This window comes from Diuraphis noxia, unplaced genomic scaffold (assembly GCF_037042655.1).
Source record: "Diuraphis noxia isolate RWA-SAM2 unplaced genomic scaffold, SU_Dnox_SAM2 contig0005, whole genome shotgun sequence".
NCBI lineage: Eukaryota > Metazoa > Arthropoda > Insecta > Hemiptera > Aphididae > Diuraphis > Diuraphis noxia.
In genome coordinates, this window is record NW_028301715.1 from 9,134,490 (window position 1) to 9,162,238 (window position 27,749).

Consider the following 27,749-nt stretch of genomic DNA (forward strand, 5'->3'; position numbering starts at 1 on the left):
AAAACGATAGCATAAATAATGTTAATATAAAAAATATTATGGTTAACTGTGTAAGTATTATCATTGATTATAAATACTAGTAATAGTATTTATAATCAATGGTATTATTTAACTTATTAATAATTATAATATTTATCTACACAAATTAAATTTTACACAATATAAATCTCATGATGTTGTTTAATAATTGTATTAAAAATTATATTTATACCATTATACCTATACATAATTTAATTAATTATAAACAACGATATTTAATGCACAAAAATGTTTTTAATTCTTTGCAAATAAAATTTTTACTAAATAAAAATAAATTTATAAATCTATTAACTATTTATTATAAAGGTCCATTATTTAATAAATTTGTTGTACTTACTTACTGTACCCCTTAAACACGGTAGCATAGGAACCTTCACCAAGCGGATCTAATTTTATGTACGCCTCTGATTTTCCAAATGGAGAATCACCCTGGATAAAAAAAAATAAAATATTAAAGTTAAAAAATTCAAGATACTTTGAATGAAAAACAATATAGGTGCTATATATTAAATAGGGGAGGTTACGTCTGAAAACGATTTTAATAATAATACTCGGGTATAGTAAAAGTCAAAGTTACGTGTCATATTTTAAAAAGAAAAAAGAAATCGAAATTCAATAGGGGGAAATAACGAGGTGCCTATAAAAAGGTTTAACATTTCTTGGCCGCTTTAAGCTATATTATAATGAATGGAGTTATAAATGTCATTAGTGTTCAAAACAAAACTGGATTTCATTTTATTTTTTTCACCAAGGATTTTCATCCTTGATAGTTTAAAGTACTTTTCTTTAAAACGCTTAAATAAATATATAAACCTAGGTATTAATTTAAACTTAAGCAAATACACACCCCAAATGCCGAATACCGTTTGGTTCGTCTGTGGTTGGGTTGGTTTAGGAACACTTCAGATTTAGGCCTAGGAGGTTTCTTAGGTCTCAGTATGACACGTGTCTCCTCACATATAGCTTCGTCCAATAGCTTTGAATCAGACGACACAGATAACTGCCGCTTAACTCGTTCTTGATCACCAAGACCAGAACTCCAATCTAAAAATATAAGTATAAAATTGTACTATAAGATTATAATATTAATTATTAATAATAATCGTTCCTGATTTTATTTTTTTTGTAATATAATCACATTAATATAGTTACTAAAAATATATTTTACTTCTATTGTGTAATCACTTCGAAATAATATACTATACAATTATTTTCTATTTAATGATAATTAATAAATAATATACCAGTTACGGAAACCCGCCTATACGGTACAACACGTTTGATCGAATGTCGTATATATGAGAAGGAAGACAAGAAGCTTTCGACCACCCAGACTACACACAACTGATCATCGTTTTTAGGTTTAAACATCTTAAAACTATATATAATATATATATTATTGTAAACAATGTATAGACATATAGACATTTAAACAAATAATATAATGATTTATTTATACTTGCATCTTATGATGTTTTATTTTTAATATATGTAATAATAAATATATAAACGTTAAATATAATACATAATTATATGAGCAATTAAACGTGTATGATGTTTGGTAATTTGAATAATAAATCATTTTAAAATTGGGGTATATATTTTCAAACATATTGTATTATAATTAAAAAGAACAATATCCATACAAGTTTCTAAGTAAGAATCACATAAGTAATAAATCGAATTTCAAATACTTTTGTACAAATTAAGAAGTTTCATGAAACTTTCATTATAGATAATGATGATTTGTTGATTTTTCGTGTAAGATGAGGAAAACAAGTAATTTAAGTAAACACTATTATTGATACTGATACTGTCAAAATAAAAGGGAAAGGGCAATATGTTTTGCTACACATTATTTCGTTCATTTTGAACCGTGACACTAACTTTTATATACAAATATTAAAAATATTAGGTGTCATTAATAATTTTAATGCAAGTTCAAATACAAATTCGGTGCTTCATAAGTTGAAAAGTTTTAGGTCAAATGGTAAACATTTTTGAAACGGAATTATGTTTTTTTCGTAAATTAACTAATGAAATAGTGTTGTAGTAATCGGAAGGCATATAATATTAGCTATATACCTATTGAAAGTTATAAATAATGTCATATGAACACGCGTTATCATGGAATACGGGTGTCAAATGCCATCCGGACCGGATGAACGACTATAAATTAGAACACCCTATATAGTATAATATGATAATATATTAATGTAAACGGTTGGAAGAATTGCCTTCCCCGATAAAAACCCAAAACAAAACCAAACTACCGAAACTACCAAAAACTATCGAAATTATATCGTTCAACAATTTGGTACAACCACGTCACGCTGAGGAAACAAAAACGAAATAAAAATAACCTAATATTGGTACTTACATAATATATAGTTTATATTCATAACACATTTTAACACACCCCATTTGTATTGACGTATTTTTTACAATGTAATATAAACATAATATATTATATTCTATATGAAAGTAGAAATAAAAATAAACAACAAATTCGAAACGACAAGTCATAATATGACTGTAATGTTAATAATAGAAGAAAATACTATCCCAAGTATACCGGGATTTTTTTTTTTATAACAAATGATAATAACACATAACTCAAATAAAATATCATACCTAGTTGACACTTGACAGCAGACTACACTTTTCATTCAAAAATCACTACATGCGAGGGGAAGGAATATTAAATTATATATCTATATCACACATACCGTGACAGCACGTAGTGTTTTAAGGGACATAAATAAAAAAATCATTAACAACACAACCAATGCGAATGACGTAGGAATGATATTATTAGTAGGAATTAACGCAGAGGGCACATCCGGCAACTGGCTTTGATGGGCGTTTGTCATCCAAACGTCTAAATTGCACTCCATGTTCGCTTTTGTCATGTTGCCAAAGTCGAGTAAATGAATCCCTCACCTCTCCTCTCATTCGGCTTTAAACATACACGCACACCCATACAAATGCAATTCCCGGAGCTAGGGGACAAATTACTTCACCTGATGAAATCTGTTCGTTGACCCTTTTATAGATTACACGACGTTCAGGAAATTAAAATCCTTCATGTACACAACCCAACCGAACAGAGCAGTTTATATAACTAGATCTTTTTTTGTTATTTATTATAATTATATATATATATATATATTTTTTTTTTGTACATAAATGGCTTTAACCAGTAATCACCCATAAAGTAACTTATTCATAACGCCAGTAGATAACGTCAAAGCTAATACAAAATACATCGAAAAATCATCTTTGTTTGTGAGAATAATTTCTTTTGAAATCCTCTCTACGTAAAAAACAATGATTTTGTACACTTACGGTTTGTTTTGTTTTTTAGTTAAGTGCAAAGAGGGGTTCAGAGGTGTATTGCGTATGATAATAGCCTGGCAAGTGCTCTGAAGATGACAGGCCGGAACTATTATTCAAGAGAGCGTTTTTATTTGTAAAGCACGACTGAACGGTAACGCGCGGAGGGTTGAGGGTCTTTAATAAGAGAAAATGTCCAAGGGAAACTCTGCCACACGAAATATGACGCAAAGTTTATAATATTTATAACAGGAGAGATTCAGAAATTAATGCCGGCATGAACAATTATATAGGTTTATTCTGTTTTTTTTTAAATTAAAAAACAATAGCTTTCAGTATATCATAAACCTATTACATATATTTACAAAAAATACAAATACAATGCGTATATTCGAGTATTGAGTATGATTATAAGTATTATAAGTGTTTAATTAATTTTAGGCTTGAGTAAATAGTTATAAATATTTATTTTAAGTAATCCTTTTTTTAAGTTTATCGTTTAATTAATTAATAAGCTAACTATTATTAGGTATATATGATATAATGTATTACTCGTTGTATAATTTTTTTCCACAACTCAGTCACTTGATATTTCATACACATCTCAAATTTTAACGATGTGCGTTATTAAAGGTCCTATGTACTACACTATTATAATATTTCATACTTAATCATTTGTTTGACATAAAAATATTTTAATAATAATAAACAATATATAAACACCAACGTCTAGTTCGATTTATACAATTATTAATACAGATTTTCGATTAAGATAAATAAGTATTAGAAGAACTGAACCTTAAGTACTTAGTTTATTTTTGGTTTCAAGACATTGACAGAATTATAAATTAATTAAACATTTAAAGTATATATGATTGAAACTATTTAAAATATACGTTAAAAAGCATGAATAAAAGTAAAATAGTTGAATGTATTTTTTTATGATATAAAATAAATTACAAGAACAGTTTAAGTGTATAAATGAATATTGTTATCAATTTTAAAAGTTGAAACTATCAATAATAATCATTATAGTTAGAAAAAATGAAGTATATCTTGATCAAAGAAAACAATTTCGGTTATATTAATCATTTAGAAACAAAAAATCATCTATACAAGACACCTGCATTAAGTTTAACCTTTATTAGCATATTAGATATACATAACTTATAGCAATAAAAATAAAACTTTAGATCTCTTTATACCCACCAAAAAGGGTGCGACCAAATAAAAGATCAAATCCTTAGGGAAATCTTTGTTGGTTACATTAAAAAAAGATAGAATATGTTTTTATAAGACATTTGTTAGACACCTACCAATCGCTATCATATAAAACTTTTTTGCTACAGAAGTATTTTTTCAAATATCTTTCAAAAATAAATTAATAAATAATTTAAAATATAACATAAATCTCAATGAAATTTCTTTAACATTCTAAAATTGTAAATTATAGCGCAATAAATAAATATTATGATACATTTTTGATGTAATCATTTAAACACTAGGGATATACAAACAAATTAATTTTTCGATTTAAAGAAGAACCATGCTGTATTGCATTGTTAAAAATGCTCAGTGTATAGAATAATTTCAAAGATATAAAATTAGGTACCAATAACTTATTGTATACAAATATTTATACTTAAGATAAACAAGTTATCAAAATTTTTTTAAATTATTAAAATTATAAGGGTATAAAAATAGTGTTTTTAAAGGTAGATACATTATAATTATTACATTATCATATTATTTTTTTATAATAATTTTAATCTATTTTTTAGTATATAAAAGGTATACGTACATATATTTTTGTAATGCACTTAATGCCATTTATTAAATTATTTTTTTGATAGAGAGCATTATTATAATATGTATTAAATTCTATTTTTCACATGTAAAATTTCTTAGAATAAATCCATGATAATAATAATAAATAAATTTAGAATTTATTAATATGGTATTATAATAATGTCTAAAGTTAGTTTAGTTCAAAAATATAATATTATAAAAGGTAAGTTTCTTAAAATTAACTAAATTATATAACCTAATCTAATCATACCCCCCACGATTGTAGAACTTTCCCACTGCCTTTTCTATACATGTATAAAATGTAACACTTTTTATCTATACATATTACCCTATTATGTATAACAAAAGCCAATAATCTATGTTGTTGTGGCTTATTATAATAATAATAAAAAAAAAAAAAGGTAAGTTTAACCAACTGATCTAGTAACTACCCTGGATATTATTAAGTTATCAAATAGTTAATACATAGTACTAAATAAATGTATTGCTAACAATATATAGTATAACATAGTCTAATATTTCATTTTAATTTTTAAAAAGATGGACATTTTTTGGAACAATACTGAGTATCATATCCATTTGACGACAGCACAGATAATAATCAAATAATAAACTTTCATGTTAAAAGATTAATTATGTTAAAGATAGAAACTTGATTAAAACAAGTTTAGTAAAATTTTGATTTTAATTAAAACGAGTATAACAAGAACTCTGACTAAGCTAAGAAGATAAAGCTCACTTATATGTTAAATTATATCTTGCTAAAATTCTAACGACAGATTTTATGGTTATATACTCTAAAATGTTAATTCCATCACAAACGATTTTGTATAAATAATAGGTAACTATACTTTAGTTAGCCACTGCAAAATAAAATAAAATTCATATTTATAAATTAAAATGAATACCTATTTCAAAAAATAAAACTTAGAGCGGATTTCTAAAATAATTGGTACAATCATAAAGTAATGTTATTTTTTTTCATCTGTAAAAATGAATTTTAAATGTTAATATAAAATGGTTAAAACTCTAACAAACGCTTGCATTTTTTATTAAAAGATTAAAAAAACAGATCAAATATTACTTCTGTCGGAAGGTCAAACGAAATACTGTTCATTCAATTAAAAGTTGTGGTCACCTTTAATGTCAAATACATAGTGCCAAACTATTGATTTAAATGTAGTTTTCATCAGCTTTACGTTTTGCTCTTGTTCAACAAAGAGGGGTTCTTCCATAATATTCATAATATACGAGCCCAGCCATTGCGGAGTATATATGTATAATATATATGCATATAAATATGCACTTTATATTTTACAGTGTATATGCTATAATGTACACGACAACCCCTTTATGGTTTTATGCTTTCTGATAAAGCTGCTTGTTTAATTGTATGAAAATATTTTCATGTTTTTTTGTATCTTTTTCTCAAAAAAATTGGATGAAATATTATAAAATACCTATTTTAAGAAGCTCTTGATCATACAATGTCTTCGCTACTGCGTAGATTTAATAAATTGTATTATACGAATGTGTATTTCTATTTTCAAACGAACAACCATTTTACTTATAGTCAGGAGAAAACTGTGGAAAATTTACTAGCCCATAAATAAGTGCTCGTTAGAAACTGTATTTTGCAGCAGTATACATTTGAACTTTAGTAGAAATTGTAGGTGGTGTGTGTAAATGAACAATAGAACGTGACGTACATATATAACATTTAGAGTCAATGTTCACGTCGTCCTAATTTTAAAATACATAGATATACGATTGGCAGATTTTTATATTTATTTTTTTCAAAGTGACTTGTTAACTTTTATTATTACAAGAATTTCATATTTTAAACCTACAACAACAAGTTATAGTGTTAACATAATGTTATTTTCACTAATCTACTTTAATAAGTAAGTCTTAACTTCTTAGATCCAATTATATATTTATTTATTGACTATATCATACACACATAAATAAATACATATTTGTATATTACATACACAGCCACGTAGTACACACTTGAAAACTCGAGCACTCTTTTGGCTTTTGTATTTGTGTCAAGATTTCCTAGTTCGTTTAGGAGGTAATTATATCCTTAGAAAGTTTTTTGAAATATCATAAAATGATGAATAATAATTATTAACATCGTAAAATTATTTATAACATGATTCTTCTTTTGCATTACACTAGTGGAATGATTAAAATAATATATTAGCAATAAATAGTTATAACATTAGTTATTTAAAAATTATAAAACACAAAAATGAAATTTTAATTTACATGCAATTAATTAGTTAATATTATATACACGAATAAATAAATTAAACGCTTTTATTTAAAATTTTTAAAAAGTTAAAACTATAATATAGGCAATAGGATAATTATTCAATTTAGTTGAATTTAAATTGAATGAATTCACTCAAATATAAATTTTTGTTAAATATTAAAGCGGACCTATTTACAAAATATTAGGAACGTAAGCATTCATTCGTAAAATGATACTTTTTATTTCACATAAAAAAATAATAATGAAATCCTTAATAAGCATAATATACAGTATATGTTTTCCAGTTAAAAAATATATTTGAAAGCATTTAAGTTATACGGAAATTAAAAACTAAATTATGTAAATAACCTTTATAAAATGGGTTTAGTACCTACTTAAATTAAACTTCGGGATAATAGATTTTTTATTTTAAATTTTTGAAGAAAAAAAATATTTAAGAACACCCACTAATTTATATATATAAAACATAACACTGTTGGGGTTTAAATTTTAGGGTTGGTTAGAAATGCCGCACTGTCTTTATTACTAATAACGAGATGGATAACGCTAACTTAAGCTCTACACAACATATCTCTGAAGATTCAATCAGTAGATAAACTGGTAAGTAAAATTTTTATGTAAAAGGTTCATTTTTTTTTCCAATCAGCCATCAAAAGTGAAACTTTACAACACAGATGAAACCTGCAGGGACAGAAGCAATAAAGGTTGTGACATAACCGCATAACAAGGTTGACATCATGCATATACGAGGCGGGTATTTGATAAACGACCGTAATGAGATTTTGATGGGTTCACCTTTTATACTTATGACAAATTAAATTGAGCTAATGCTGCAAGTAAAAACCTAAGTAAACTGTAAGTATAATAAAATAGAGGTTTTCACTGCAATAAAAAATTATGTTTTTCATTTATAGAAAATCTAATTTTCTAATAGCATAAATCACAATAGTTTGTATAGATTTAACGAAACATATCGATTATTAAAATCATGTATAAGTGAAACAATATCATGTATATTTAAGACAATACTTTTAATTTCTAAGCAGACAATTTATTTTTGTATATTAAATTTAAATAAACATGAGTAAGTACTTATTGTATATTAAACAATTAACAGTAAGACATATTATCTGAAGCATTTTAATTAATTTAAGACAATAGAAATGTATTTCTTATATAATAAAATAGTAAAGTACATAAAAATAGAAAATGCATTATATTATTTTACCTATACATAATGTAATCAAAGTGTTAACTAATATATTTCGAACAATGAATTATAGACTCATGGGATAGGTAAAGCTGTAACACAAAAATTTAATTTTTAATTTTATAAATGTTAATTTAATGATAATAAAAACTTAAAATGTCGCTTTATACTGTTTAAAATAAAATAAATGTCAAAAGTTTAACCACCAATAGAAAAATTATTAAACAACATATTTGTAAAAATAATGAATAGTTAACCAAAAAAAAAAAAAAAATGTTAATGAAACAATGTATAATCGGTCGATATATTATAATAAAAAAGAATTTCAACGGGAATATAATTTAATAAAATAGCTGAAACAATCACATAAAACAACACGTCATTATCTGGGGTAAGTAGAAATGCTCCATCTCTCATTGTCAATACTACAAAAACAAAAAATGTTTTTACGGCCCTATACCAATATTTCATACGATACGGAGTGAATTTGATTGATGGATTATTTTAAGGTAAAAAAAAAATATTTGGTAAATTTGATTGAGCATTTTCCTTTAAATCTTGGATTAACTGGTATTTCTCAAAATATCTAGGATTTTGTTGGTCTGCAGGTTAGATAAACATAATAGGAAAAATAAATGATTGATTTGATGCCTAGCTTAACTATAATTTATTAATTAATAACCTCGATAAAAGTAAGTTATCATTTAATATATTTTATAGATATTATAAGATATTTATATATGTATACATGCATTTATTCATAAAATACAACTTATAAGCGTGTTGGTAGTTCGCAATGACTTAGTGCGCAATAGATATTTTTACATTACATATTTCATTTTATTTTTTAACAAATTAATAATCTAGAATATGTTTTATTCATGACAATATTCTTTATAATAACATACATATTACAATATATAGGTAATGTAAAATATAAAAATTACAGTCCATACATTCAACCATTTGACTACTTCACTTGATTAGTTAAAATTCTCAAATAGTACATTTAATTTCGATTATAATTGTCAAAAATGACACGATATTTGTTTATTCATCTTTAGAGTATTGATATGAGTAATAATAATTAGCAATATGCATAGGTAGTACTAAATTTCTTAATATGTATAAAATACAAAATTTCTTTAAATTTGTATTTATCGATAGTGGAGATCGTAAAAATTAGTGATGAAAAAGCATATATTTTGGAAATATTAAAATTCCGTATTTCCGTTATTCTAAGTTTTCCAGGTTTTTCTAGAATACAACCCAAACCCGTAATAATTAATTTTAAAATAAAATATATCAACTAATATCAGCTATTAATCAACAACAGTTGAACTAAAATATATAATAATAATAATATAACACATATCTATTTTTTTTTTTTTTAATTTGCTTTTTATTATAAAATAATTATAGCAAAACACATATCTATTATCACAATCTTTGTTAAAAATATTAACTGCATACTAAATATTATAATCACACTCGATATATCCTAATATAGCCGTGTTTAAATTAGCACAATGATAAAAAAAAGTAAAATTTATTACAATGAATCAAATAAAAAAGTATTCTACGGAAATTACTTAATAGAACCACATTTCATTTTCTATACCGTTTTCATGGTTGGTGTTTATTCATGCATATAATATTCACTTTAATCATTATTTATTGACAGCTCAGAAAAAGCGGACAAAGAGCTTTCGAAACCCTGAAGTTTAAAAGAAAAGCATTAATTCCTATATAGTAGCCAACCATAGTGTAGGTACTCCTGTCTCATGATCAATTTAACATTAAAAAATGGGTGTTACCGAAAATCCATCTAGAATTTAATGTGTACAGAATTTGTACTATGAAGAGATAAGATGCATTCAATTTTAATTTGATCAAGTATAAGTTAAAGTTTTTTGTAAAATAATTTACGGCCACAAAGGAATCTATTCAAAATTAACAGCATAGGCATTTTTCTTATACGAAAATTAATTAAATCGAGAATAACCAAACTGACGCAAACCAATTTAAAAATTAAGTACAAATAATAATACAAAATATTTTATAAAACCATAATCTTTTAAACAGTTTAGTCACAATAAAAAAAAAAAAAAATACATTACCTACCTATTATTCTTTATTAGTTTATTACATTAAATTGAAAAAATTAGAACAAAATGGGAAAAAAATATTTTTAAGGTAGGTAAATTATTTGATATTTAAATTAATAAAATATTTATATGTTTGAATTAATCTTGGATAAGATATAATTAAACAGTTACGCAAATAAACCTGTATTAAGGATGGGATATGATTGTGTTGGATTATTTAAACTCAGGACATGACGTAACTTCTTAAATCAAACAAATATAAGCTACGATCACTACAAAGTTCTTTTACAACGATTAAAAAATATATATATTTATAAAGTTTACCTAAGCGAGTTTATTAAAAGCTATTAAAATAAATATCATATTCACTAGAAAGATACCTAAATCTATCTACATATGTACTAAATTGCATCACAATTCAATCGAAATTAATTATATCAAGTCTAAACACATTATAAAACATTATTATAGCTTATACAATCCTTGCATATATAGAAGAAACAAAAATCATTTAAGGGATATTTGATTTAATAGAAATATATTTAAAAGATAAATCTATCACAGATGTAAAAATTCGATAAATATTTATTTTTTTATGGTCACACACATATAACTTCAAGCAAGAACGTTAAAGTTCAAAAGATTTGTATATTACAAAAATATCTTTAAGAATATGATAATAATTTTCATTCATTGTAAATTTGAACATTTTTTGTTTTTAAAAATAAAATAAAATAATAGAACTATTGTCAAAAAAATACAAAGGGGAAAAATCAATAAACTGTTCAAATGCCTACAAAGTTATTACATCTCTAAACTTTTTTCTTTGAAACTAAACAAAAATACTTACTTATTAATCATAATTTAAAGTTTTGTATATTATCTGAATATAAAACATTTAAGTTAATGTTAAATACTTTTGTTTTTTGAGTAAATTGAGAAGTATTAAGATATAATTGTAGATTTACTATTGGTGTATATTGATTTTAATAGAAGTTGTTCAGGGTCTAAAAAATATATTTCTATATGATTATATGAACAACAAAATGGAAAAAGAGATTTCTATTTTCAACGCGCTCACCCTTTTTTCTTTAATGATGAGCTTTAGCGCGTTACAGAATAATACTCTTTTACCCTCTTCTTCAATATCTTTCAAAGGAATAACCTTATTTTGTCTACATTGCCATATTGATTGAAGATAAAAAATACATACTGTTTCCAGCCACACACAATATACTTACAAAGATATTCAACAAAATTAATAACTATTAAATAAATTTTCAAAACCGTAACCATGCATAAAAGCAAACAGATATCAGATATATAGAAATTATTTATAAAAAAAAAATTTAAAAATAGGGTAAGAAAATAATGACGAAGGATTTTAGAACAATAGATGTATCATGATGCTAATAAATGGATATGTAATAATAATAAAGTAATATCGATAATATTACACGATACGTATGAATTAACTTTTTTTTTAATTTTGTGAAAATATACTATCTCACTACCAAGATCAATGGATATCTTATAAAAAATCTTTCTTTTTTTTTAAATGTAATTTTTAAATATTTTTAATTTTTATACAATCATTTTATGTATAACTTACCGTATCTGGACAAGTGTTCATCATTGGCACAAGGTATGTTTCCGTTTGGTTCAATTCGATCTAGGTACTCCTCAGAATAACCATTGAATTGCAATTTACTCGGCAGTGCATCCCGAGATGTTCTATTACGATCAGGATCTTCTTTAGAAATAGCTGAAAAAATATGAAATTAATATAAATGTTATGAAACATGAAACAAGATATTTTTAAACCACGCTATACGCTATATAAAACTTTTTCATTTTAAAATATAAATATATTTTATAGTGTATACTAAAAATGTATTTTCTAGTAAAAAATATTTTTCTACATATTGCCATTTGAAAAAGATTTACATATTTCCTTTAAAGTGTATAGCTTTTTTTTTTTTTTTTTTTTATTAAATATCATAATATTGAGGTGAACAAATATATTCTGTAAATCTGTGTCAAACATAATATATATTCAAAATTTCAGTCAGACATCTAAAATTGTATGTATCGAAGTCTAAATGATGAAATATTATACTCTCCAAGAAATGTTCTAATGATAATAGGTATAATACTTTGTAACTTATAATAAAACCGATTAAAACAGCATTAAATAGATTATAATTGTATTCCAAAGTCCCACGAGTTACGGAAATGAGAAGACCTAGATGGCTGGATTACATATAAATGCAAATATTTAGTATACACAAAACACATAAGATACATACTTTTATTATGTAATGTTTTATCATTTAAAAATGTACGATACCAATTCCATGATATAAACTATCGTTAAAGATCGGTAATGAAAAACACACCTAGGTATTTTTATGAATATATTTGACACTGTTTGAACTGATTATTAACTTTCCAGTTTCATTAAATATTTTATTTTATATATTTTATTGGAGTACAATATAGTTATCAATATGATAATTCATGCATCATCTTAATATTCTACCATTTCACAATTATGGAGAATTATAGATTTTCTATTTAGAATATATATATGCCATCAAATATTTTATGTTCCTCATATTATTTCAGTACTAAAATTTAAATTGTATTAATAAAAAACATTTAATTTGAAATTAAAAGTTTAATAAAATACATTAAAAAACCAAATACGGATGTGTAATAAATTTATTTTAAGTAAAATTTATTAAAATCGTTTTAAATGCTATAGGTAGGTACTTTGAATAAATAAAATTAATTTAATTTAATTTAAAAATAATTATTAAAGTGCAGAAATGCTTAAAAATCAAAATGTAATGATAATAATTTATTGTTACACGTTAATACAAAATTTCCCCAATACAAAGTATAAAATGTGTATGAACATATTCTGAGGTAACTATACAATAATGAATTGTTTTTTTTTTCAAATTAAATAATTATGAATAAATTCCCTTCAGTACGTTTTATAGTTTTAGACAATTTGTAAAATTTAATAAACGACATTCAATATACAAACGAGATCACCAACTATGAAGACCTTTTGACTTCGTAATCAAAATGTTAATCGTATTATATTCAAAGTTGAAAACTATTTGGTTAGAACAAAAAAATTCCGCATAATAAAATTATTTTGCCAATGCGTATTTTCTTTGATATAGTCATCCATATAATTTGTTAATTAAAAATATTTATGTTTTTAAATGCACTTCGAATAAATTACCGTACATAATAATAATTATATAAATATATTCTTCCAGTTCAGTTAGGGTAAATATAAATAAATTAACATTAAATTTAAATTTAAGAAAAAGTAAAATGAAACAAAATAAAAATATAAGGGATTCGATTTGCTATATTAACATTATATAAGCACCATTAAAAGCCTATTAATTTGATTATTAAGGCTTTATATAATGTAATAATAATACAGGAATTAATATTATTATTGTAAATAGGTATAGCGGGTAATATTTATTATTTATTACTTTGCTAAGTAATATACCTACACATTTTTAATCTTATATTTCCAAACAAAATATTTTTTTTTTAAATTTCAAAATAAAAAATCGAATTTCGAATGATTAATTAATTTTTTTTAAGTATTTAAAGTTTAGAAAAACGAATAGATCAACATATTTTTGAAGCGTGTATCCCAAATAAATTTGATTATCTGTATAATTAATATATATAATATAATATATTAATTACATACTTATAAGAAAACAAAATGTAATTCTTATAAACCGATTTTTATCGAAAAAGTTTGGATTTGGGATATTTAAATCTAAATGTTGCCACTCAGAAAAGTAAAAAACGAACAAAATTGCATATTTTGTAATTAATTAAAATTATGACAATATAATTATACATTCAAAATCAATTATATTTTCCAACATAATGAGTGTACCTACTTGTTTTTATTAAAAGAATAATCTCGAATATATTATGTAAACTATAATCAATTAACATACGTGAGCATAAAATATAATTTATCATGTTAATTGTTTGTAACAATATAATTTATATTATATAATATATTAGACTAGTTTATTACATTTTAAAAACTTAATAATAACTTTAAATTAAATTACGTGAGATGTATTAAAAATACAGTTAAGATACTAAAATAAAAATAGTTACGTTTTTTAGACCAAAACACATAATTACAAAATTAATGATATTTTGTTCATAGAATTAAAAAACAAATCGTTTTTTTACTAAAATCATTTTTCAAAATGTTTTAGGCCATTAAGGTTTTACGTCATAGACATTCACCTTTTCAGTTTATAGAATGACTGATGGTTTAAATTTTTTCCGAAAATCCCCTTTTTACATTTGTTTTCTGCGATGTTTACATACTTGAAGTGATTTTAAATATATAGCATATAGGTAATATAATTTAAAATAATAACTTTAAATTACAATTTACTAAGTTTTATTTAGATCTTCGAGATGTAGCAGTGGCACCGAAGTCCTAAAAATCTAGAAGGGCGAAAAATATTTCAAGAGGCCCAACATCTTAATATCGGAAAAAATGGCATACCGTGGAGAGGAAAATGGTCAATATGAAGCGGCCCTATCTTAAATTTTCAAAATATGTCGGGACTTAACATAGGGTTCGGCGCCACTGAGATGTAGTAAGGACGATAAAACTAAACAATGTATCAAACTGTTAAACATAAAAACATGGTGCTGATAAATACACATATGTTTAGTGATATACATCTTATAGAGTAATACGTACAGAAAATTATATCATTACAAATATGATACCTAATAATGACATAAGTGCAGACATACTGCAGTATTATTGTAAGCACAAGCTTTCACTCACGAGTTTTTCGGATCAGACGTTATGCTTGGATTATAGTATTTTTGGTAGAAAAAATGCAAGGTAGAAAAAACTGCTGTTGATCGACAAGAGATCTGAAATCACGAACCGTAATGTGGTCTGACAAATGTGCCAAACTTATTGATTTGAGGATTCCAGGAGATTACAATCGTTACCGATTTGTCTGGATTTACGAACTCGGGTGTGTGTGTGGTATAGAGAGTTATCTGTGTCTTAAATCCCGAGGGGATGCAAGTTATCAAGGGACGCACACACCCAACGCGGTACATCTCATTTGCTCGTTCGAGCGGTATAGGTGACACGCATGTGTTTTCTTCTCCTTTAAGCATTTTTATTCCAATGAAATAAAATAAAAACGATATTTTAATCGAAAACACAAACTTGATTGAATAACACGGCTTTCGAGAGAACTAATTGAAACAGGTATTAATAGGTAAGGCAACTGATTAATTTTTGGCGCAAAACCGATTAAACTTCTCGGTTCATTAATCAAGCAACCCTCATTTGATGTTTTTTTAATGACTCTTGGGGAATATTTAATTATGTAGACATCTTATTTAAGCGACAGAATATTACAGTTGGAAAATTACTAGTTGTAATTGAAAAGCACTAAAATTTATGCATTCCTTCGACAGAAATAATACGGATGTAGAAAAATTAAGGACAAAAGTAAAAGACACTTCATTTGACCTATAGGTTACTAATAACTATATCCTATTTTGTGAATAAAATAATTAATATATAAGTAGCAGTACGTAAAATATTATAGAAACCTGGCTATGTTCCATATCGTTTGGTGCTACCATACCGTATAAAAGGTTCCAGTCCATAAATCCGTTAAACGTAACACAGTTTCCAGAAGTATAAACGTGTTCCAAACGATTAGAACACAATATAAATGCGTGCATTTAACACGTAGGATTCTATATCATAACTGAGATAATACTAATCAAAAATAAATTATATGCAATTAATATACCTAAATCATAATTGAGTGCATATATGAAAAATACAATATTATCATCAAGCAAAACGTGTCATGTTCTAATTTGAACCTAAAGATATAATCTCGATATATATATAATATACATAAGAGTATAAGTTTTGTAGAAATCGTATAATGTAAATTGTAAATATAAATTATAAATACATCAAATATACATTTTAATTAAAAGTTAAAACTTTTAATATTTAAACAGACTATACCAAAATATTTGTTAAGCTTTATATTTTACCCCAAAATGTTTAAAATCAAAAAGCACCAAAATACTAAAACTATATGAAACTTTTATGAATAAAACACATAGATATCTTTTGGAAATAACTTTACAAACCTAGTTTAAATGTATCACTAAATCTGACATAATATAAGTAAATACCTACCATATTCTAATAAAAAAGTAATATATAACAATGTTTTAGCCTTATTGGGAAAAAATCAATACAACTAATATGCCTAAATAATAGCTGCAATTTAAAAATTATTCAAGTCTTAACAATGTGAGTGTATTTAAATATATTAAATTTCATAATATCTTAAAAAACAATAAAATTCTGTTTAAAATTAACGAATTCATCAATCCTACAGGTATGCTTAAAAATTATAAATACGCGTCATATTGTGTTTTTATAGAACATTTTACCTACTTACTTGAGAATTTAATTCAAAGGTATAAATAATTGATCTGCAAAAATAATATAATCATAGCATTTTTTTACGAGGTTTTACATTTTATAAAAATTTAATTCATATTGAATTAACTTATTTATCGTTATTTATCATACAGGAACTGCTTACGTCTAGAGCTGCAGTTTGAGTCTTGCGTAACAATGAAGCTGGTAGTCCAGTCTAAAAACTTTGCACACAATAACAATACATCCAAGCCATTAATATATCAAAACCATTATACTGTTACTGAGCTGCTAAGGGTCTTTTGAATTTCCTATTATTGTTACCAAAACAACAACCAGGCAAATCACTGGACGATTTAATATTTTAATTAATGCATCTACCAGATGACGTCTATGCGGTTGAGTTATTATATTACTTTTTTATCTTTCCACAAATTTTCTAAGGGTTTTTTTTTCATACACATAACAATTCTGCAATTTTTAAATAATTATAATATACTATTAAAGAGCATTTAAGTTTTTCAAAAGAATATTCTAAAACAAAATTATTACATATGGTAGGACACTATTAATTATTATCCGAGTCAATGTAAAAAGTCATAAAAACGTCACCTACAATGTTGAAATCAATGATGTATCTGATAATTTATTTTTGTTAAATAGCATTATTTTAATCGAGTATTATAATACCTAAATAAGTTTTAACCTTGATTCCTTAAATTGCTATAAATTGATTGCACTCGATCACAATACCAAATATTATATATTTTTGTTAATTATAAATATGACATGTATATAATCATCTAACCACAACAAATAATACGTCCAAATAAATATGTTTTAAAATTTGATCGGCATTAGATATAGACTATAGTTATAATAATAAAACATATAAATTCGATTTTAGTTATAGTGGTAATATACAAAAAAATATTAAGTCAGTTTGCAGTATATGTGACAAAGTATAGAAACTTCAGTCTCGCCGAAGATAATGTTTTCAATAATTCTATCTAAATAATATAAGTATTAAGTATACATACTATATTATCAAGCAACTTTTTTAAAACCGAAATATGAAAAAATAATGCATATGGAATTATAGTATAATATCTTTAGAGTTTCTTGTAAAATTAGCTTTAAGAAAATAGCAAGGAACTTGCAGTGAATACGAGACTAAAGCTGTCATCAAAAATGATTGATGTTAACTACTACTATTACTACGCTTTATACTGTGTACACAAAATCATATTACAAGATTACTGTTTTGGTAATTGAAAAATCAAATCCAACTTGGACAAGTTACAAAGGATAATTAATATTATAATCGGATTCCTACTTACTGCTTTCCATACATATAACGAATTGCATTTAGACATTTGGTTTATGATTAAACCAAACAGTCAAGTATAATATGAAAACATTTTAAATTAATTGTTTGAAGAAATAAATGCGACAAAATTTTTTAAAAAGATGGAAACAATTTTATTAAAGTTCATAAGGTACAATCGAATAAGATGACAATCATTTTTAGATTACATTTGGAAACTTTTCCATCTAAATTTCAATCACAAAAATTAACATTTTCTTTTAACCATCAGAAGTAGATATAATACCAACAGTAAAAATAAAAACATTAATCTAGAAATATAATTTTTATATGATTAAAATGAAAACGAAAAAATTTAAACGACAAACTCAAGGAAATTATTGTTAGTTTGGTATATCTTTCAGTCTAACCCCGTTTTCCCTGGAGAAGATCATGAATGTTGTATGTTGAATTTATTGCATTGCAATTGGGAACTTTTTTCACTGCTTCCAGCATAAAAGCATATAAACAAAACTATTCCAGATGAAAAAGTTATTTATAGTATCCAGAAAAAATACGAGTAATATTTTTCAGTCAATTTAAACAAATGGTTAACATGGGAAAATAATAAACAAATCACAATGCATTACACCTAACCACGGACATAAATGAAACGATGAGAATAGAGTATCACGTAAAATCATTAAATTGTAAAATAAGAAAACAGATTAATATTTATACAGAAAATACATTGGACTAAAAAATATCAAATTTTTAAATAATACACACTTATTAATTCTTAATATTATACCAATTATACAATTATTTAGCTATTTATATAATTACCTATCAGAAATAAATTCATAGATAATTTAATTTATAGCTCAAAAGATGATTACCTACATACGTAATATTAAAGCTAAGGTTCAAATAATAATAAAAAAAAAATAATAATAACTTCTTTCTAAATATTTATGATAATTAATATTGGTAACATTTATATTTTTGACAATATTTATATATTCCCACATGAAGGCATTACTTAAAATCAGACTTTATTCGAATAAAAATAAATAAATATATGAATTGCAGAAGGGACACAATATCACGCTCAGCAGTCATAAGTAAGTCAAAACATTTTATGAGTGTAAAAATGAAAAACTGTAAAGTAATGTATGAGTAGTTTGTTATTTCTTTAAAAAAAATGGTTATGGTAGAAGATGAAAATGTACTCAAACGAAAGAAAGAGAGAAAATAATATCGCACTATTGAAAAATAATAAATATTATAAGCAAGAGAAATAAAGATGCTTGATAATAAATTACTGTTATTTATAAATTACATTATAGCTTATAGAGAGTTATTCAAGAACCAAAAAAAGTTTCTTCATCTAATGTTTTATATAGGTACCAATCATTTCCAGTTAATTATATTTTTTAGTGTTTCTTATATTTATTTACTTATTTTATTTTAAAATAATTAAAAAAACAGGACATGATAATTTATTTTAAAATCAAAGAGAATAACAAGACTTAACATTTATTTAGCGCCCCTGTTACCTCTCAATAGATTCACTTTTGCTAGTCTATATAGCTTAGGATTTAAGAGAAGAAAAAACAATTTTTGACAAAAGTGAATATCATAGAAGTCTTAGTTATTTCAAATTGCTAAATCTAAATCCATTACATAATTTACAAAATCAAAATACTTAAATAAATTTCATCAACTAAAAATATATTAAATCTATATTTTCTTCATTTTCTTGAATAAATAGACTACCTATTTTACCTAGATAATAAAAATCAATAATAACTTAAATATTTTACATGTTCTTAGGAAATCTTCCACTTCATCACATCACCATAATATAAAACAAGTAATTTCATTTAATGTTCGTAGTATAGACAAAATAACCAAAATACATTAAAGTACTTTAAGCACTTTAAAATTCAAAATGTTTCCAAAAAATTTAAATCGTTTAAAATATGTTATGCGTACCTATCTATTTTAATTTAAAAAAATATTGTATACACGCGTATACAAAGATTTTTTGTTTATAGATATTGCTAATGTTTACAAAAAAAAATTATATCTATCATTTTTAATTCAACACATTTTTCAATATTGCATTCTATGCTTAGTAAAAAAAAATTAATACAATACAGTTTTATGTCATATTTTGAAAATGTATTAACATAATTCACATATTGCATTCACAAGAAAAATGAAAACAAATAAGAAACACCTGTAACAACATATATCTACATTTTACAATAGAATTAAAAGTATATGAATTACTGCCAAATAATATGCACAATGCATACAAATATAAATAAATAGTATGCACTTATTCCAGTTTATATCATACAATTAGATATATAATATAATATAATAAAACCTGAATATTTGTGTGAGGGGTATTACCAGTGGGTGACTTCCCCTATCATGTGGATCATGTTATGTTCATTTCTAATTTGTTATCATAATGACTTATTGTAGGTACAGATTATGTGTATAGATTGTCTTTTCTTAATAAAAAAAAAATATAAAAAATATATAATAACGTGTGATTCATCGAAATATAATAACTAATTGACAAATGTATAATATGCACCTATTCGCATTATTATATAGCCAGCATATATTTATATAGAATCTACTAGGACATTTTTAATTCATTTTTGTTTGTACCGGAACGACAATAATTGTTATTAAGAGGACGCTACACCTGCATGTGTTGTCTCCGTCTTACAAGTAAGTAACATTGCAAAAACTGTTTCGCGCGGGAAAGAACCGAGAAGGCTACAGTCATAACTAAGAAACGAAATTCTCACAACAGATAAAAGGGAATTTCAACTGTGCAACGTTGTTTTTATTTTTTTGATATTAGAACTGAAAAAAAAGTTATTCGATTTTGAAAAACGCAAAAATAATGAATTTTGAAACAATAAGAACTTTTTTTCTATTTGTGATATCGAAAAATTGAAAACAACGTTGCACAGTAAATGTTCTCCTTATTATGTGGTGAAAATTTTGTTTCTTAGTTATAACTGTAGCCTTCTCGGTTCTTTCCCGCGCGAAACAGTTTTTGCAATGTTACGCACTTGTAAGACGGAGACAACACATGCGGGTGTAGCGTCCTCTTAAGTATATATTATTATATACATAGGTTAACATTATTTATACCCCATATTTTAACATATTACGAATAATTAACTATACATAATTTAACGTAACATATATAATTAATAATAAATACCAACATCGATTTCGAAATAAATAATAACCATTAACTGAATAGTATGTAAAAAGCCTATGTTAAATAAATTGTACACAGAAATAGTTGTTTGGAAAAAACATTAATATTTCCAAGTCAACAAAGCAATGTCAAAAATGTTTGATAGTCAATATATTCCCATTTTAATTTATTTTTTAGCAAGGGGTGTTCAATTTATTTGCAACATGGAACCCATTAGTTTTGCATTATAGCTACGTCATGTGTGTATGTGTGTATCGCCGGTTAACTTCATGGCAAATAATGTAAAATTAGATATTATGGAGGATTAAATTGTCCTTTTTTCGTCCCTATTTTGTATCCCTTATACTAAAAAGTATTCAAACGTTTCCATTTACTTATCCGTGTATAATATATTAATATGATGTACGATAAAAAATAATAATGGGTTCATGCATAGGTACCATACTGCATATAAAAAAAGTAAAAACAAATGTGAAAACAATAGTGTATCATTACATATGTAAAAAATGTTTATCTAAAGAAGAGCAGAAGATAGAATTCAATTTCTTCTATGACATACAAAATAAGACGAAAGTAATACATTATTGTGTGTTCATTATTTTGAAACCGTAAGGGAATTTGAGAGCAGATACGAGGATTTTGATTTCGGAAGGTAATAAAAGAGAGGAAAATAAAAACGTCAAAAGGGCCAACATCCAAATGGATGTTAACATTTGTAAGAACATAAATAATAATGGCTATGCAATCCCACAGAGGAATAAACCAGTCTTCGTTACCGGATAAATAAAACCAAAAACTATTTCATAGTTACATAAATAAAAATTATGCACAGTCCATACAATAGTACAATTTAAAATTAATTTAAAAAAAGTAAAGTACCTAATAGCATACATTGTAAAATATAGTCATTTATTATATTATCAACCATGGTTTATTGAACTTTAAACATAGCTAGTTACGTCATGATAAAATAAAACATGTATTCAGTTTACATAAAGTTACTCATATTATAAATGTATACAAAACCTATTTTAAGTTGCATACCAAAATAAAAAGCTAGTTTGAAAAAGAAAAGTTAGAACAATACACGTTATTATAATTGTACATCATAGCTCAGTACATTTTAGTAAGTAAGTACCTAGCATAGATAGACGAGGTAATATTGCGAGAGTAAAATGCTCTTTTCCAACAACGCGTCGTCACGTAAAGTAAGTCAACAAAAGATATTGATGATTAAAACATTGGAGGTTCCTGGTTTATCAACAAATATACTTGGGTTCATATATTATATTGGTTTAAATAAAATTTGTATTACTAACTATATTTATTGAATACGAGAACTATTCACTATTACAAATAAAATTAGAAAAGTAATTAGACATGTTTAAGTATTGTTCGTTAGTTTACCCTTTACAACTATATTCTTTATAAGTCTATAGATGTAAAAATTAAAATGCTTATAACTTATACACAAAACTTACATGTAACTAAAAAAATTGTGTTATTGTAAAAATAAATAAATATTAAGTTTATAAGTTATAACTACAACAGAAACATTTGGATAATGCGATCGATATATGTATAATATAATATATTATTAACATATACATCAAACACGGATGCAAGATGTTGTTAATAGTGTCCGTATAACCACCTGGGTTACAGCTGTGACATATGCACAATTAACACTATGCACACAATTATAATATCAAAATGGTTTACAATCACAATATATAGTTTAAAATAATACATTTTGTTAAATATGTATAATACGAGGATGTGATTTTTTAACCATTATTGTACAATCAGATTTTTAACTTTTAAATAACGCTTAACTATTAAAAATATTGAGACTGTATTTTAGTATTTTCAGTACTTTGAATCTGTAAATTATAAACTTATCAGAAACATTACATACAATTTTTAAACTGTTTTACCCAAAAATTAAACTACATCATACATTAATCGAAAAACACCAACAAAAGTTTAAATTTTGAAGTTCCTATAAAAAGCACAACAATTTTTGAAAAGTATTTTATGCCTATTAAATGGTAATATTATGTATATTAGGTAAAAATTACACGTCACAGCAGTAATTTATTTTTGAGTTGAAACAAAAATACGATTTTGTAAAAACAACTTGTTTTGCGTAGAAATTCCAGTTTTTCAATATTTGTTTTTCCTGGTTCTTTTGAACACACATAACTAAATTTTTTATCTAAAGTACTAAATAGATTTAGTTCGTTAACAGAATCTAGCCTTAAAGCTAAAATTTGAATAATATTTACTGCTTAAAAAATTGGAGGCAAATCAAAAAATAAAAACATACCACAGTAAAATAAATAACTTTATCGCTCCAGTCAGGATTCAAAAATAAATAAATAGGTATAAATAATGGCAACCAATTTTTAAATGCGGGAAAATTAAACAAAAATGTAAAACTCAAAATATATAATACATTGTACATAACATTATAAGTTCAATATCACAGTACAATTTATTTAATGTTGGATTATATTTATATAATATTGATATTGATTCAAAATATAGGACATGACTAAGAATATCCTTGTTTGATATATAGACGTTTGTAATGTACAGTGCAAAAGGATAATCCTTGTGTTTACTTATGCCCCTATGGCCCTATTGTTATTTTCATTCCTGTAGAAATTCACCATAAATCATTGAACACAATAACAAAAGCTCATACACGATAGATGTTCTGCAAATATGTCACCCAATGATAATCTTACCTTTACAAATGGCTTATACCTATATCAATGATTCGGATATTTTTTTATTTAATTAAGGCATTTAAAAAATTTAATAATATTTATTCATTTAGATATGTCTAAAAGAAATGATTTATATCAAATAAACATAAAATAAGCTATTTCATTTAATAAAAGGCATGAAAATTTTATATATTTTTCTTGAAATTGTTAACGGCCGTCTTTACCGAATTTTTGTTTGCGATCAATAATAAAAAAAAAATTAGCTATTTTTCTTATTGATATATATATATTATCATCAATTTTAATTAATGTACTATAAACATTGTTAATTTTCACCTGTATAAAACTATAAAAGCAAATATTATTAAAAGAAAATTATTTGTTATAAAACAATTTTATTGTATTATTACCAATTTCTATGTTACTTATATTTAGAAAAATATAAAGATAAATATAGGAAAATAGAATAAGGAAGGATCATACAACTTTAAGATTCTTTATACCAATAAAAAAAAAAAAATTAACAATTAAATATTTTGAAACATTCTTTAAACCAGACATATTTGATTTATGTAATCTTTTAACCATATTATCTTGATCAAAAACTAAATGGTGAATATGTACACTAGGATATAAAGATAAACATATTTATTTTGGACACCAATTAACGTTTATACTTAAGAAATTAAAAATTAAATGTATTAAAAATTTCAAAATATGTTATGCTGAAAATGTAAACAATATTTAGTTAGTTACAATTTATAATTTAAGTATATATACATGGCTGTATAATAATTGAATACTTACATATTGTAAAATATTTTACAATATATGTCAAATAACCTTATAGAAACAGGTGTTAAGAAGAAGCGATTTCACATAAGACTTTTAGGATGAATACATCCCCTCTGAAAGATCTTAAACGACAAGTTTATCTCCCTCGGCAAACAGGGTTAACTTATTCAAAGACAAATACTAAAGCTTTTAAAGTCAGTATACTTGACAGTTGAAAGACGGGTTAAACGAAACATATATAACAGCTCAATTTACTTTTTTTTGGAAATCAAACAATATTCTATATATAATATATATCTATGTATCAATGCATCATACACATTATATATTATATTCATACATTTTATATGTATAATAGCGTATACTAAATATTTATAATGGTTGACGGCTGTTTTCCATAGCCCACAATATAAAAAAATCATCTTACTATTGATTTTTGATCAGATAATAAACACAAAGAATAAATAACATAAGGCAACAAATATACGTTTTATTTAAGAAAAGAGTACGTGATTTAATGCGGTGTGGACATAGAGACTTGCGGCGTATTATTGGTTTGTTTTTTATGATCTACACATGCGCAGGGTACAATAAGCATGCGCGTCGAATGACAATTAGGGTTTAAACTGTTTTCCGGAACTCAATGCACGTATAACTACCGATTCTTATACTTACACTTATTCATCTTTTCATTCAACTTCCTATGTTTCAACTTACAGGCTTGATCGTAAAAGGCGACAAACGCATATGACTCGATTTGAAATATAATACTAAATATATATTCCGTTACCTAAACACTATTTAAACATCAGAATCATGACATACATTGTAGGTATTCAGTACAGCGATTTTATTTGATAGTAAATACCCAAAGATACTAGATACATTAGATAGATATAATTTTTGATAAAATAACAGAAATCTCAGATATAATTCCTGCTTGGAAATGTTTTTATAAAATACGATAACCATTTTTAAATGAGATAGATAATCTAGGCAAATAACTATATTCAGCTTTAAAACAAGCAAAGTAAGTCTACTAAACAGCAGTATATTGTAACAAGTCCTATCCATAATTAGAAATATTCTTATTAACATGAAAATTGGAAAATTGGACTAAAAATTAAAGTTAATAAATTTATTTAAACTTGAATACACATCATAAACTAGAATACAAACATTAATTTAAACTACACAATTTAACACGCATTAATCTTTAATTATTTAACATATAATACATGTAAAATGTATATAACGATATTATGTACTATTGCACATGTTTAGCACCCCTGACTATGCACGAAAATGAATCATCAGCCAGACGCCTAACAGCCAAGGCAAACATGAGACGAGTGGGCCTCGAGGTATAAATTGTCATACCAATAAAACATTTATTTAATTTCTGCGAAAAGTATAATATAGTTGTATAATTGCAGTAAATGTATAGTATTTTCATATAGATGCATATTTAAATAAATATATTAAAATGTATAAATAAGTAACAATAAAATTACTAAATATACAACACTATATTTGTTGTAACTTTTGTTATTATTGATATTTATATACATATATAATTGTTAAAATAAATCAGAATACCAGAGAGATAATGATGACCCGATTCAATACAATTCGTCTTAATAATATTCTGTAATGATTGCTCATGGGTGTGCATGTGCATGTGTGTAATCTATAAGGAAGTTTTGAATGAGTCATAGAAAAATTATGAAGATTGTATTAATATTATTATCATTATTACTATCACAATTTTACTTAAAATGATATCACTTCAAATAAAAACATAAAGTTTATATAATTTCTAAAACGTAAAATTCCGATAAAACACTGAGGACGAAGTAACCTTAATCCTACTAATGGAAAATACCCACTATGGAGCCGGTAGTCTTTCCCAACTACATGCAGGATTAATAGACGCTCAAATTAATTAAAAACATAACTGTAGAAAATTAATCGCTGTAATACTTCATTAGTTATATAAGACGACATAAGAAAGTAGCCTTATTATTTTAATTCAATATTTTAAACTCAAAAATAAAATTTTATTTAAATAACTTGTTTGCTGTCAATTTAAAAATCTAAATTCATCGTCAATTATGGTTGAAGGCCTACCCTTATTTGTTTATAAGTTAAAACTAAATACAAATTGACATCAAATCTAATTCTTGAACTCCATTATAATATATATGTATAGTTATTACAGATAAAACTTTATGTACAGATATGCATAAGAACGTCGAATGACCACAAATAACGTACCTAGTAATAACTAACTTATTTATCATCAGATTAATTAATACATAATATATCAGTGTTTAGAAGAGGAGTAT

General features: G+C 24.8%; 1 protein-coding gene across 2 annotated transcripts in view; it reads right to left on the minus strand.

Moving 5' to 3' along the window:
• Nucleotides 1-27,749, minus strand: part of Eip63E (cyclin dependent kinase Eip63E) — a 44,492-nt gene that overhangs the window by 4,578 nt on the left and 12,165 nt on the right. For both annotated transcript variants that reach the window (XM_015518460.2, XM_015518461.2), the window contains exons 3-5: nt 12,396-12,548; nt 887-1,083; nt 377-468 (exon numbers count right to left, since the gene is read on the minus strand). In XM_015518460.2, coding sequence (XP_015373946.1) covers nt 377-468; nt 887-1,083; nt 12,396-12,548 — 442 coding nt within the window. The remainder of the gene's footprint in view (nt 1-376; nt 469-886; nt 1,084-12,395; nt 12,549-27,749) is intronic.